Source organism: Mycetomoellerius zeteki, unplaced genomic scaffold (genome assembly GCF_001594055.1).
Source record: "Mycetomoellerius zeteki isolate Tzet28-1 unplaced genomic scaffold, Tzet1.0 scaffold164, whole genome shotgun sequence".
In the NCBI taxonomy this organism is placed as follows: Eukaryota; Metazoa; Arthropoda; class Insecta; order Hymenoptera; family Formicidae; genus Mycetomoellerius; species Mycetomoellerius zeteki.
The window spans coordinates 1,329,484-1,342,920 of NW_017256594.1; the positions used below are offsets into that span (position 1 = coordinate 1,329,484).

Here is a 13,437-nt window from a genome sequence, read left to right on the forward strand (position 1 = left end):
TGACGTGGATGGAAAAGACCCTAAGCAGACAATCCTCCGTTAGTTAGTCCTTTAAATGCGAGTTGTGCCACTGATCGCGGGTGTGAATGCTTTACGGAAAGTATTAATTTATAAGGTGCAGATGTAGAGAAGGCCCTGAACGTTAGATTCCGTCATAATGATGTTTTTTCGTCTAGATAGAGTATAATGTGAACCTTTGTCTCACGGGCGACAGTGGATACGAGCGTAGATACATTTCGCGTAATGCATTTCGTGCATTATGCAATGCGCCACGGAACAAAAATCAATGTAGTCTCACAATTTCTCAGTAAACAATTCGAGACGCGATTACGCTTTGAATTTCTATATACAATGCGGTTATTCCTCTCTTTCATGAGCATTGCGAGATATGTGGAATTGTATAAGATTTCTATATATACGTATAATTTTCCTAACTGATAAATCGGCGCTGGTATCCACGTCAGCTCGTTTGTGTTGCTCTTGTATTGTTAACGATTACTATACCTTCTTCCTAAATGATCTCCTGTGCAATCGGTGCTGTAATGAAGATTCAGTTGTACGAGCGTTGATTGATATTCACGAAGGTGCGCTTTATATGTATAACTTGCGCGATTACATTGAGAAATCACTATTACGAGGCATTTTCGACGTCATTCGACGAGGTGAGACGACGATTTACAGCGGTGTGAGCCAATCTATCGCAAAGTTCAAACACAAAGCGACGCCAGTACTTTCGATAATTAACTTGTCGTTAATTAATCGCGAGCGCGAATACAGCGAATCTAATTTTATTGTATATTAAATGTAACATCCCATAATTATTGTTATCGTTATTATTGCGGTGGCTTCCAGACATATGGCGACATGTCTCAATGTACCACTGTGACCAAAACTGTGACGATGATTTTCATGGTATCGATGCTTAAATTTGCGTACTTATATCCACTCCCCTCGTATCTCGCGAAGATTCGGCGATAAATAACGATGCGCTTAAAAAGCCAAAGCAAAAATTACGATCAAGGGATACGCTTTCTCACGAGAACTCAATGTCTTACTACTTTCTTACTACTCCTTGAACATCGGCCTTTTATCAACAATCAAACGGCGTGTTGTCAGGAAATCAAACTGTATCGAGTCGCACATCGCGAACGAGTCGATATCGCTTCAACAATCATGCTCTCACGTTAAAATATCACGGCTAGATTGATGAATCGTGAAGAAGATCTACCTCCCTCGATCGTATCGATAAGATCGTTCTCGCGCGAGCGTTCTCGACGAAGGCGAGGAAGACGCTCAACAATAATCACTGTGCCAAATTCATCAAGTAATCAAATCACTTAATCAAAAATCTCGAGGCAGCGAGAACCGGGTTAAAAACTGTAGATACAGCAAAAAAAAAAGATACAGAGACGGCGAAAATCAAAATGCATTCACAAATCGAGCGATTCGAGTGACAAGAAAGAGTTGATCTTATTTTCCGCAAAATGAAAAATGTTCGCTCCCGAATTTTTAGATCACAAAATTTTTTTGCACCTTTGCATAACAATTGTGCAACGACGTATTTTAAGCTCGAGTTGAATGTGCGATAAAAGGAAGAAAGATGGCTCGTTCATACTTACTCGCATCGCTTGCTCGACACCGTTCGTTTACCCGGTTCACCGAGAGCCCTTCGCGGACTTTCTCGTTCCTCAGCCACCGACCCTTTTTAAGATTTAAATACTTTTTAAGCGAGAAGAGAGGAGAGAGAGGCGCTTCGTGGCCCGCAGCGGCGAACGTGTAGTATGCAATAATAACATGTATAAAGAGCATGGATTTTATATGTGTCGTACTCGTACATGGGAAAAAAAGCACCCTCACATCCCCGATCCTTCTCACTTCTAATAATGATCAATTGAACGACTGTGTTGCGAGCTAATACTCATCATGCACATGGCGCAGAACTACCCTCGAGAGTTTCTCTCATAATTCATTGAAAACATTCTTGACAATCAAAAGGATAAAAATCGAAAGTTTGAAAAATCAACTCCTTGACGACATATATTGTGATTCTGTTCAGAACAATCCTATTAAAAAAGCATATTCCATCGTATTCAAACTGCGTCTCAAATCTGATGAATGTATCTTCATATAAAATATTGTTCATTAATATACAATATGATTATCATTTATTTATTACGATATAATATTTCTGTTCTAAACGAAATTAAATTACAATTATTGCATTCAGCGACGTACTCTCGAGGTGATTTCACAAAGAGGAAGCGTGTCGAATATTTTCCATCCGCGCGCTTCCACGTGTCAAGTGCTGTTAACGATAATTAATCAACGGGTGAATAATCAACATGTATCGTATTGAAATGCAAGAATCACGGTTGAAGCTCTGAATAAAGAACGGATCCATCTAGAGAATTAACGTCCCGCTCGCGTGTGTCCGCGACGACGATGTCTCGCGATTCTTCGTGTATCTTTAAGTAGCTCATTAAGTGGAAGCAGTATTAAGAATCATCAGCAACGGTGAAAGCCAAGTTCCGCGTTTTCACGCTTATTTAGCGGCACATTTATGCCAGAAGTAGCTGCCCGGCTACGAGTCTTATTTATGTACGAAAACCGTGTGAGAGAGAATACATGCATTTAGCGCAAAAAAAGCGCAATAACGATACAAGATACATAAGAGAATACGTGCCATTAATCGTGAAAAGCGAGGCGATCGCAGGACTTAACGTGATTAAGATATTGAAAAGTAGCGTTGTTAAAACGTCAATAACTTCGAAGGGACTATGAGCTGGTTTTACCGAAAGAACGATTAATTTTAATCTCTGTTTAATGTGCTTTGTGTCGCTTTCCAGAATTAAAAAGAGGTGTTATTGGCCGATTAAAATTAATTGGTAGTAAAGCCAGCTGTAATATATTCCTTGCGCTCGAAATTTATGGACGAGATCTGAACCTGAAGAGATTTATTAATTGCATCCGCTCGATGGGCTGGACGGGTATTTACTTAAAGACATACGCCAATTTTCCCTTGACTTTCTGATCGTCACTCTTCTGCCGTATAAGATATACATATGATGTGAATGTATATATTTATAATTGTCAAAGGTGTCCGCGCATATTTTTACGTATGTAAAAAATGAAGTCTCGCAGTCTGTACAGGTCGATCGGTGTGTCGCTATTGTGCTCGGTATCCTTCAATTTTGTATATAAAACTGTAAAAGACTTCCTTGTCCTTTTCTCTATTAACTGTGAACGCATACGTCCAGCCCTGCAGCAGAACGAGAGGAGAGCTTCCTAAAGTACCGCTTAATTATTGTATCGTTTGCTTTCCTTCCTACGCGTCTCTTCACGCACGTCGTCCTTTGAAGTGTGAAGAGCGATACAAGTGGAGAACGCCGAAAAGGGCTTAAAAATTGTGTTGCGCGAGAGCGGGTGAGAAAAGCCAGAGCGAGAGAAAACGAAAGGGTGACGAAACGAGCACGAAGGAAACGGAGGAGGGCGAGATACGGACGTCTGACATATCAAAATGATTCTTCTTGAGAAACACATAGCAATACCTCTCCGCTCAATAATAGAAAATTTTAAAAAGGAGAAAAAAAAAGAGAAAGAGAGAAGAAAAATGCATCTTCCGAATCGCCTTGATCGGCGGGACTTAGGATTTCGTATCCTCAATTAGGAACTTAGACGAATTTAGATATGTTTAATTTTGATGTTTATGATTGGAAAAAGAGCTGGCACGCGAAAGAGACTTTTCGTGAATTTCGTTGTCGATCGAATCCTTTGGAGATCTTTAAAAATCTCGTTATTAAAGATCACACTATCACGAGATAGATACGTAAGATTATTGACAATCTGCAACTTCGATCGAAAACCAAATGCACAATTCGAGAAGTTCGGTTTCTCTTCTGAGGGTATAATCATCACATTCATGAGAAGCAATGTTTTTTCAGAGTCGCCAATTATGAAAATGATAATCAAAGCGAAAATCAAAAATAAGGAAATCTATACATTCCTTATTAATATTGCGAAATTTTAGACGTTGCGGTTGAAAGCTGCATTATATTACTTGTTAAAGTATCTTATTATATAAAGATATATGCTATACCATCGCAAAAGGATGTAAAATTTTTCAAACGAAAAGTTATTCAAGTGTCTGAATTTTATCAAACGATAGACAATGTAATGCACATGCGTAACGATAATCATCCATGAGATAAATACAAAGGCGACTCTGAATTTAATCGTTACCAGATAAAAGGCATCACAAAAGCTGTGAAGGCATCAGGAAATAGGCGCGAATATTCCAGCATTTCCGAGCGTTTCTCGATTTATATTATATGCCACATTCGTGATGCCTTCTACAAAACGGCATTAAGAACACGAGGAAAGAGAGAGGAAGGAAAATTCTTTTACAATCAAAATATAAGAATTAAAAGAAGTTCGTTGAATCAAAATTAAAAATACATAGCAAAATAATTTACGGCAGGTGAATAGGATTGAAAAGCGAAGGATTTCAAACAAAATCTCATCTATTTTGTTTCAATTTATCTTATTACTAGCTGTATGTATTTCTAGAATATATATATATATATAAAAAGATATTTATATACATATATATATAAAGATATTATTGAGCGCAAGAATATAGTTGCTATTATAATATATAGTAGCTATTCTCACGCTCAGTATAGTTATACCTTTATTAGAGCATCATTTGCTCAGTTTTAATCCAATTCATCAGCCGTCATTATATAAAACTCGTCAAAATCCCAATATAAAAAAGATGATCAAATTAATCTCTCTCTTTCTCTTCAGATATTTGATATCATTGCGTTAGAGACCTGCGTATATGCGAGTATAGATTTTCAAATGTCACGTGTTAAAAAGACACAAACACCGCAATACGTAAAAGATAACTAAAGAGGAAAGAAATAAATCGAAGGCAGACGCTACGAGTGGCATGGCGAAAATGCCTGCCAGGACACAGGACGACGAGACGTGTTCGCTAGATGCAAGGATACGTACTACAGTACAAGATAGACAAAAAAAAAAACGTTTGTAAGATATCGACTAGGTACCGATGAGAATTTCCCTGTAAATTAGCAGTACGACAGAGAGACAATGTAAATGTATGAAAGATCTGTTCCCTTCCCGTCCCCTTCCCGGTCCACTCCCTCCAGCCTCCTCCGCGCCATCCTTTTCCTCCCTCTGTACGACGAGTGTAAAAAATATCATGTAATTAACACACCGATAAATATATGTATATATATATTTATTATATATATATAAATATATATGTACACGCGTGCGTGCACATGGGCGCGTATACGCGCACGAGCACGCATGCTCGTCGTATACGCGCGCTATGGCGAGATGATTGATTGTGAGTCATTTAAATAATTGTTATATGTATTTTCTATATATTATGATAAACTAATACAATGGTATATATACATATATATAAACATATATATATGTATATATGTATTGAGATGACATTACGGTACTATTAACTATTAAGTGTAGCTAATTTAGAGACTAAAGCGGGGATACTGTCCGCGCGGTCGCGCGCGATGAAAAGTTGGATCGCTCTCTGAGGAGTCCAACGCTTTTTACAACATACTCTCCGCACATATTAAGGAAGGAAAAAAAAGAGAAACAAAAAGATGGAAAGAAGGAATTGCGTGCGAGGCACAAAGAAAGCGGGACACTCGAAACGGCGGCCCTCGCGATTAACTCCAACAACGAGGTCTCCTTTTTTCGAAAGTGCGAACGATCGGAAAAGCGTGAGGCCGAACTGGAGAAAAAAAAGGGGAAAGAGAAATAAATTGCGAAATGCGATTACACGCGGGTCACGCTCGTCTCGGGTGTTCACGCGGAAAATCGACACTCGGGAAAATAAAAAGAACAAAAAACAAGAGATACACACACACAAACACACGCTGAGTGACGAAACCACAACGCGGAATTTGCAACAAAAAAATAATGTATTTTCTCACTCCCACTGCGCGAGGTGTATGTTCATCGCTACGTCTTATTTGGAACGAAAACCTAAATATATTATATTATTATATAAAATTACTGTATAATTGTAACGAAAATTGTTTTTCAAACGATATGGTATTTTTATTGTAGATATTATTATATAACAAATAAAATCATGATTCATTGTATCCGACTACGATTATTTCGCGTTTATCCAACTATAATTCTTTATCATTTTCCCTTTCTCGGTGAGATCTTTTTGCTTGATCTGTTTGATGTCCCCACGAATCAAGTGAATCAACAATCTTTTATAACTTTTTTTTCATTGTTTCTTTCTTGCAGTTGATAGAGAAAAAACTGTCGGACTCGTTTCAAGATTATTTAGAAGAAACATGCGTTTTACTTTGGGAAGATCATGTTCAAAATCAGCCGCGGTGGAAGAGGCGTAGAATTTTCGGATATTCCAGATGGTGAAGCAATTTCGTTTCCTGCTCAGTCAATTTTGCGCCAAAAATGATTCCCCATTCTACTCTTATAATTTCGCGTTTATATATTTTCCACATTTCGAACAGCATATCACTTTTGGGACGATTATTATTTTGCATTATAATGCAGGTTAAATAAGCGAATTGGTAAATAGATATCCGCGATACTTAATGATTGTCGCCTTAAAAATATCTTCATTCGAAATAATATATTCTAACAGATGGATGAGCACTGAATTTATATTACGCGATAGTTAGATATTGTAATAAGGCCCGGTTGCACCCACATTACTTTAATTTTAAGCGAGGCTTAAAACTCTCTTTGTCTCTGTCTCTTTTCGGCTTTAAAACGAAACAGAGAGAGTTTTAAGTCTCGCTTAAAGTTAATAGGTCTATTCTTTTTAACTGAACTTTTTCATCTTTCTTTCTTTTCTCTCCAGGAGAAAAGAAGAGGAAGAAAAATGAACTGGTCTAAAAGTTCAGCCAAAAAGAACAGGCCTAAAGTAACGTTAGTGCAATCCCAAGAAAAGCCCAAGAAAAATATAGGATTATATTGATTTTACTTATTGATTGAACGAACATCCACTGATCGATCCGTTAAGTGCTTAGCAATCTCCAAAGAATGCGATCCAGAATCGATCCGTTAAGTGTCCAGCAGTCTGCAAAGAATGCAAGTGAAATTAAAATGGCGAAAGAAAGGGGCATCGTTTTCAGCGCAGTCAAGATTGTCAATAGCAACATATATGATGTCATACGTTCTACTTTTAACTTCCTGCTCATGCATTTTCATATTTATTAAATTAACACAACTACTGCAGCACGATCGAATAAAACATACGTATAAATTTAATACTTTTTCGTTGCTTTAGTCGCGTTTTTATTGTTTCAGCCGATTTGATAGAAATAGTGGTTGTGCTAACTTAAAGTTTATAACTGCGACCTAGGCAAATTACAATTTTGATATCAAGTGACGCGGTAGCATCATGACGTCAAGTGCGTAAAAATATAAAACGCTTGATCTAGAGAGCCTCACAGGGAGAGTGGCAAATTACTGCATCACGCGACTCGGTCTACTCTGGTTGGACGCGATCAAAGCTCCATAGGGCATTCATGGATGCAGAAATTGGTTAGGGTTAGGGCCATGGCACATAAAAAAACTTAAGCAGTAAAACGTAAGCAGTAAGCAAATTGACTAATCACAGTAGAGTTCGTAAGACCATAATATAATAACATAAGCAGTAGCGAATCCAACATGTTGATTCCTTACTGCTTATGTCTTACTGTCTTAAGTTTTTTGTGTGCCAGGGCCCTTACATTCTCCCAAATACTTAGCATACGACACATTCGTACTAGGTGACGCAATCTGACGGTGAGAAACCAAAAACTGACGGTGGGAACTCTACTCCCAATAGTCAGAAACAAAAACCCGACCGTCAACTCCTCGGTGTTTCCCACATAGATTCTAATCCTCGACTTTTGCGATGCTCCGACTGTGCACTTCGGAGAACGACGGTTGGAAGTTGGAATCCTTTACTATTTCGTAACCCGTAATGACGTGGAGATCTCTTCGCCCCTTCCCGTGTTTTCATTCATGGTCAATACTTTGATTACTGACTTCCATCTTTTTACCGTTGTCCCTCAAAATCGGAGTATCATATGGCAGCCAGGGGCTGGCTGACGTCTTTCATAGCCAATTTTGACGATGGGACTCTAAATTCCTTTGTTCACCAACAACCTGACCGTCAAACTCCACACAAATGGTGCAACGTCTCATTAACTTTCGCTTGATACGATTTCCGGCCGATTCGACCGTCAAACTCCACCACGGATGGGATTCATAATAGACACTAATTTATATAATTAGCGGTCGATTTGACCGTCAAACTCCATCTTCGTCGAAGGAAACAACAATAAAAAGAAAATAAACCAGCTGTCGCGCCGCAATTTCGGATAAATCAAATAAATCTTACCAAGTTAACTACCCAAAAGAAGAAAGACAAAATAAGCTCCATGCTCATCAGAACGGCACTATATTTGAAATAACTAAATTCCTAGCATCCCCATGGTGTTACTACTTTATTCATGCAAAAAATAAAAAATTGTCATATACTTATTCTAATAACACTAGTGTGTTGAACCTACGCTGGCCAATAGAGGTAAATTCTTAAATTTTTACGTTGAAAAAACAGAAAAGGATAATTGACTTAGGCCGGTATTCATAGTCAGATATTTAAGACCGTCTTAAGTTCAGCCTTGAGATGTGCCATGAACCAATCAAAGGGCCGCATTAGCGTCTTAAGACATTACTTAAGACGGTTTTGAAATAAGAACCGACTATGAATACCGGCCTATGAATACCGGCCTTAAAGTAACTATACTTATAATATACCTTAACATACTATTTTTTACTATGTACAGTTTATGACCTACTCAGACTCGATTTCTACAACCTTTCTATAACCGAATCCATCAGACCTCGCCGAGACGCCGCTGGGTCCTGGCGTTATTTTCGATAGTTTCATAATGGGAACGACTGGGGAAGCGTTCGGCTTCGGATTGGAGTCCGTTGCACGCTCCCCTCCAAATCGGCGATTACTTCACACGGCGATTTCCTCTTTTTTTTTCCCAGGCGTTCGAGGTTTGGGCGCCTTCTTGATGAGCTTCACGATCTACTTCTTCTTCTTCTTCGAGATGCCTTTTCTCATGGACATGCATTTATTGGACCTTCTGAGCGAGATCTTAGGATGGCTCGTCCTTGATCTTTCGTGGCTATTTTCATCTCGTTGTTGCTCATCTTCACTACCAGAGCTGACAACATTTATTTTCTTCGGACGTACAGCCGTCTCGTCCAGCGTGGAGATAGGTGACAGTCCACGATCCATTAACTCCTGCAGTCGGATCGCGAATTCGCGATCTCTCTCTTCCTGCTCCTGGACTTCACGTGCCTTCACTTTGTTACGCCCTTGCTCCGTCATCGTTGGCGCTTTTTCGGTCAAGTTCTGCACTTCCATTGGATCCATTTCTATTATCTCGGGCTGCTGCGTGACAGACTCTTTCGACTGTCGCGTGACTGTCTCCTCTGGTCGCTGCACCACCGGCACCGACTTCGCCGACTGCCGCGCGACCGTTTCCTCTGATTGTTCCTTCTGGTTTCGGTTCACTCTTGACTCTTCGCTATTTTGCTCTGGCTCGAGCCTCTCACTTTTGAATTGATTCCCCAGTATGACCCTCTCATCTGCAAAGCGGTTTGCCGTCGTTGCCTTCATCCAGCACCTCTGAGCTCCTTGGGATCTGAGATCCACCATTGTGCGCACGATTTCGCCTCTAGTGTATTCATACGCCAGCGCATAGGTGCGTTCGCCGAAGCCAGCTACGGGGAACTCGCGAATGTTGAACTGAATATCTAATTCAGCATGGAGATTCCCCTCCGGATCCATCACCTTGACTTTGTCAAAAATGATCCTGCGATCCGCCGTGAGGTGGCTGACTCCTTCCATCGTGCCACATGGTTTCCTCTCTGTACAGGACTGACTCGACTGATCATCCTCTGACGTCGACAGTGGGGTCGAAATATCCTTAAGAGCTGCCAACATCACCTCCGATCTCCTCAGTTGTTCAACCCGGTCAAGATATTTTTGTATGCGCTGGACTTCTGTCTTCAACTCGAGATTTATTTTCAGCTCTTTGAACTCTAAAAGGTCCCTGGGCGGTGTCCCACTCATCGCTTCGCCTCGTGACTGCCACGCACGCAGATACACCAAATTTAGGCTCGGTCGTTCTATGCGCTTTCGCACTCGTCGTCTGGACGTCACCTTCGGCACTACATAAATTCTCAATGAATAATCTCGTCGCTAATTATACAGAATAGGTCGCGCAGCTTAAAAATCAATAAAATTAGACTGATTCGACGCGCGTTTTTGCATGAAACGAAAGAATCTGGCAGAAATAAGCATCGCTCTGTTCCGCGAACCGAGATATTAAGCGTTAAAGTTCACGACTATTGAGATTAGGAAATCTGTCATAGCTACACAATACTGCGAAATTATAACCCATGTAGATAGTGGGGTGTATAGACAATAGTGCTTATTGGTTCGGGGCGGCTACGCCACCGAACAAAATGATAATAACATATCCTACCCACTTGGGGCTTAACCATCTAGAAGTTGCAGCCTAGACAGTGTCTGCTTGGAATGTTTCTAATCCATGAAGACAGTGGAATGTGAGAACAGTCTTTAGAGACAGTAAAAACCCATTTGGAATTCGGGGTGTGAGGATAGCATTTCTGAAACCTATTTTTAAAGACTGTTCTTACACCCCACTGTCTTCATGGGTCAGAAATATTCCAAGAGGACACTGCCTAGATTGCAACTTCTAGGCAGTTAGGTCCCAAGCAGGTAGGATATGTTAATATTTTTTGTTCGGGACGGCGTAGCCTCTTGATAGACCGGTATTCAGTCAGATCTTATATTGAAGATTTTAAATACAGTCTTAAGATGTCATCAACCAATCAGAGGGCCTCATTAACGACTTAAGACATTACGGTCTTAAAATAAGAATCGATTATGAATACCGACCATAGAGTGAGTTTCCAGGTTTAGAGTCCATTCAGCAGTCTGTGCCGTGTTTCGACGGTAAGTAAATGTCCCAATAGTCGGACGTTTAAGCATTAGATTCTCATAAATAATACAATTTATAATATTAAAAAGGTTTTAATATAATATTTGTATTCATTTTAAAACTCAAGACTCCCTTAAACAAGGAAAAATTATTTGAACCCACTTATAACAATTATTAATTAAAATATTTAAATAAATAATAGAATGTGTCAATGTATGGCCGGACAAGCCGGTCGGACACTGAGATGTAATTGTCCCAGTGTCCGACCTTCCACAATTGGAAAATTAATATGCTGACGGAAAATAATAATATAAATAGATGTTTAATGACAAAAGACAACTAAATTGATCTTTAAGGTAAAAAAAGCATTTGAGATTAATATTAATATAAATAAATAAAGTTTTGTGTAACTGTCCGGACATAGGTACTGTTATTTGTAAATTATAATATTACGTTTTAAAAAGAGTATTTGAGACTAATATTAACTTAAATAAATAAAGTGTTATGAAAATGGACATAGGTTATGTCCGGACATAGGTACATGTCCGGACACTGGGACATTTACCTTAATTGACGCTCGTTCACCGACCCGCTGATCTCTCACGAGGCTTCTCTCGATTACGCTGCGTGTCACGCACTCCTCGGTATCACACACCGTACGACTGAGTCCCAACTGTCCTAAAATCACCTAAGATTTCCGATCACTATCATCGGCTACGTTTACACCGTGCGCTTAGTCCGCGATCTATACGATAGGTGTCTTTGTTTAACCTACAGGATAAATAAGGACATCTATTGTATAGGTCGCGGCCTAAATGCACGGTGTAAACGTAGTCATCGATTATTACGCACCGCAACGACTTTCGCGCATCAGTTCCGCGAATCGACAGTTATCACTTACCGTCGCGTATTGTTTTCGCGTCGCTACCGCATTCCTTTGACTTTTCGGCTTTGCACAGTGGGTAAAAAGATAGAAAGTAGCCAAAATACAAAAAAATGTGCTCTAATCGCGATGAAGTATGATATTAGGATTAGAATGGAGAACCATTCTTCATTCTGACCCGATTCAAACCCTCGGTAGAAACTAGGCCAATATGGCTGCTTCACTTAGGAGGGGATACCCAATCAAAATCTATATCAAACTGCCAATCAGAAACTCGGACATCAATGTCGGGTCTCTTTATATATACGACTCTAGGCGGAAGCGAGTGCCGCGAGCGCCACGAGTAACTTCCTTTCTATCCTTTTCTACAGGTTTCACGACGTGTTGTTCGATCCTCAAAATGCAGAAGGTATATTTAGTACCGTCTTCGTTATCAATGTTAGATGGACACGAACGAAAGTGAATATTAATTAAATTGCTCTCATTTTTTCAGAAACAAAAAGAGCCGATCCACTCCGTGCAGGTCTTCGGACGCAAGGTGAGTTACAGAGCATTGTGAGGTTAGGTCCACGCGTGGTTAACGCGCGACATGTTTAATGCAAATCTTATTGCAGAAAAGTGCGACGGCGGTCGCTTATTGTAAGCGTGGTCGTGGAAATCTCCGTGTTAACGGCCGGCCGCTGGAGCTGGTGGAACCCCGCGTGTTGCAGTACAAATTGCAGGAGCCCATCCTGCTGCTTGGCAAAGTGAGTAATGCAGGGAACGAATAGTTGACTCCTAATTCCTGAAGCCGATAGAGAAGACATTGGAGCAAATTGACATGCGAATTTTTCGTGTCTATTCATAAATCGTTCCGTGATGTCTTATTCCGAACATGATGGTTCATGATTAGCAGTAGATTCTGAAAATAATCTCTCCTCCGAGCTCTCACGAGTGCAAGCGAAGTATGGTTTTTTATCAAACAAAAATGCTTCCATTTGTGTTTCAGGAGAAGTTCTCTGGAGTCGATATCAGAGTGAGAGTGAGTGGTGGTGGTCACGTTGCACAGATCTATGCTATTCGACAGGCAATTTCTAAGGCTCTTGTTGCCTATTATCAAAAATGTAAGTGTAAATTAATAATGGATGTGATTGTTGATGATTTATTAGATAATTTATAATAATTAATAATGTAATTGTTATCTTAGATGTTGATGAAGCCAGCAAGAAGGAAGTAAAGGATATTCTTATTCAATACGATCGTACTCTCCTTGTTGCTGATCCAAGGAGGTGTGAGCCAAAGAAGTTTGGTGGTCCAGGTGCCAGAGCACGATACCAGAAATCTTATCGTTAATATTCACAATGTTTACATCTTATTCATATTGAATATAAAACAAAACATTTAAAATCTATACATCTTATCTTTCTTTGTTCCCATTTTCTTTTATATACTATTCTTTTTATATTTTTTTATTTTATATATAGGATTATTATGAAG

At 39.6% G+C, this 13,437-nt stretch overlaps 1 protein-coding gene across 1 annotated transcript; it reads left to right on the forward strand.

Annotated features, from left to right (window-relative positions):
• Positions 1 to 12,283: 12,283 nt before the first annotated feature.
• Positions 12,284 to 13,353, forward strand: RpS16 (ribosomal protein S16). Its single transcript, XM_018445628.1, has 5 exons — positions 12,284 to 12,370; positions 12,455 to 12,499; positions 12,576 to 12,707; positions 12,950 to 13,064; positions 13,148 to 13,353. Exons 1-5 carry the CDS (start codon positions 12,362 to 12,364, stop codon positions 13,291 to 13,293), a joined length of 447 nt encoding a protein of 148 aa, XP_018301130.1. The 5' UTR covers positions 12,284 to 12,361; the 3' UTR covers positions 13,294 to 13,353.
• The last annotated feature ends 84 nt before the right edge of the window (positions 13,354 to 13,437 follow it).

Excerpts from the sequence above, each read along its gene's own strand:
- RpS16 (XM_018445628.1), top strand. Across the intron at positions 12,708-12,949 it reads CCATCCTGCTGCTTGGCAAA|GAGAAGTTCTCTGGAGTCGA; the intron begins GTGAGTAATGCA and ends TTTGTGTTTCAG. Across the intron at positions 13,065-13,147 it reads TGTTGCCTATTATCAAAAAT|ATGTTGATGAAGCCAGCAAG; the intron begins GTAAGTGTAAAT and ends TTGTTATCTTAG.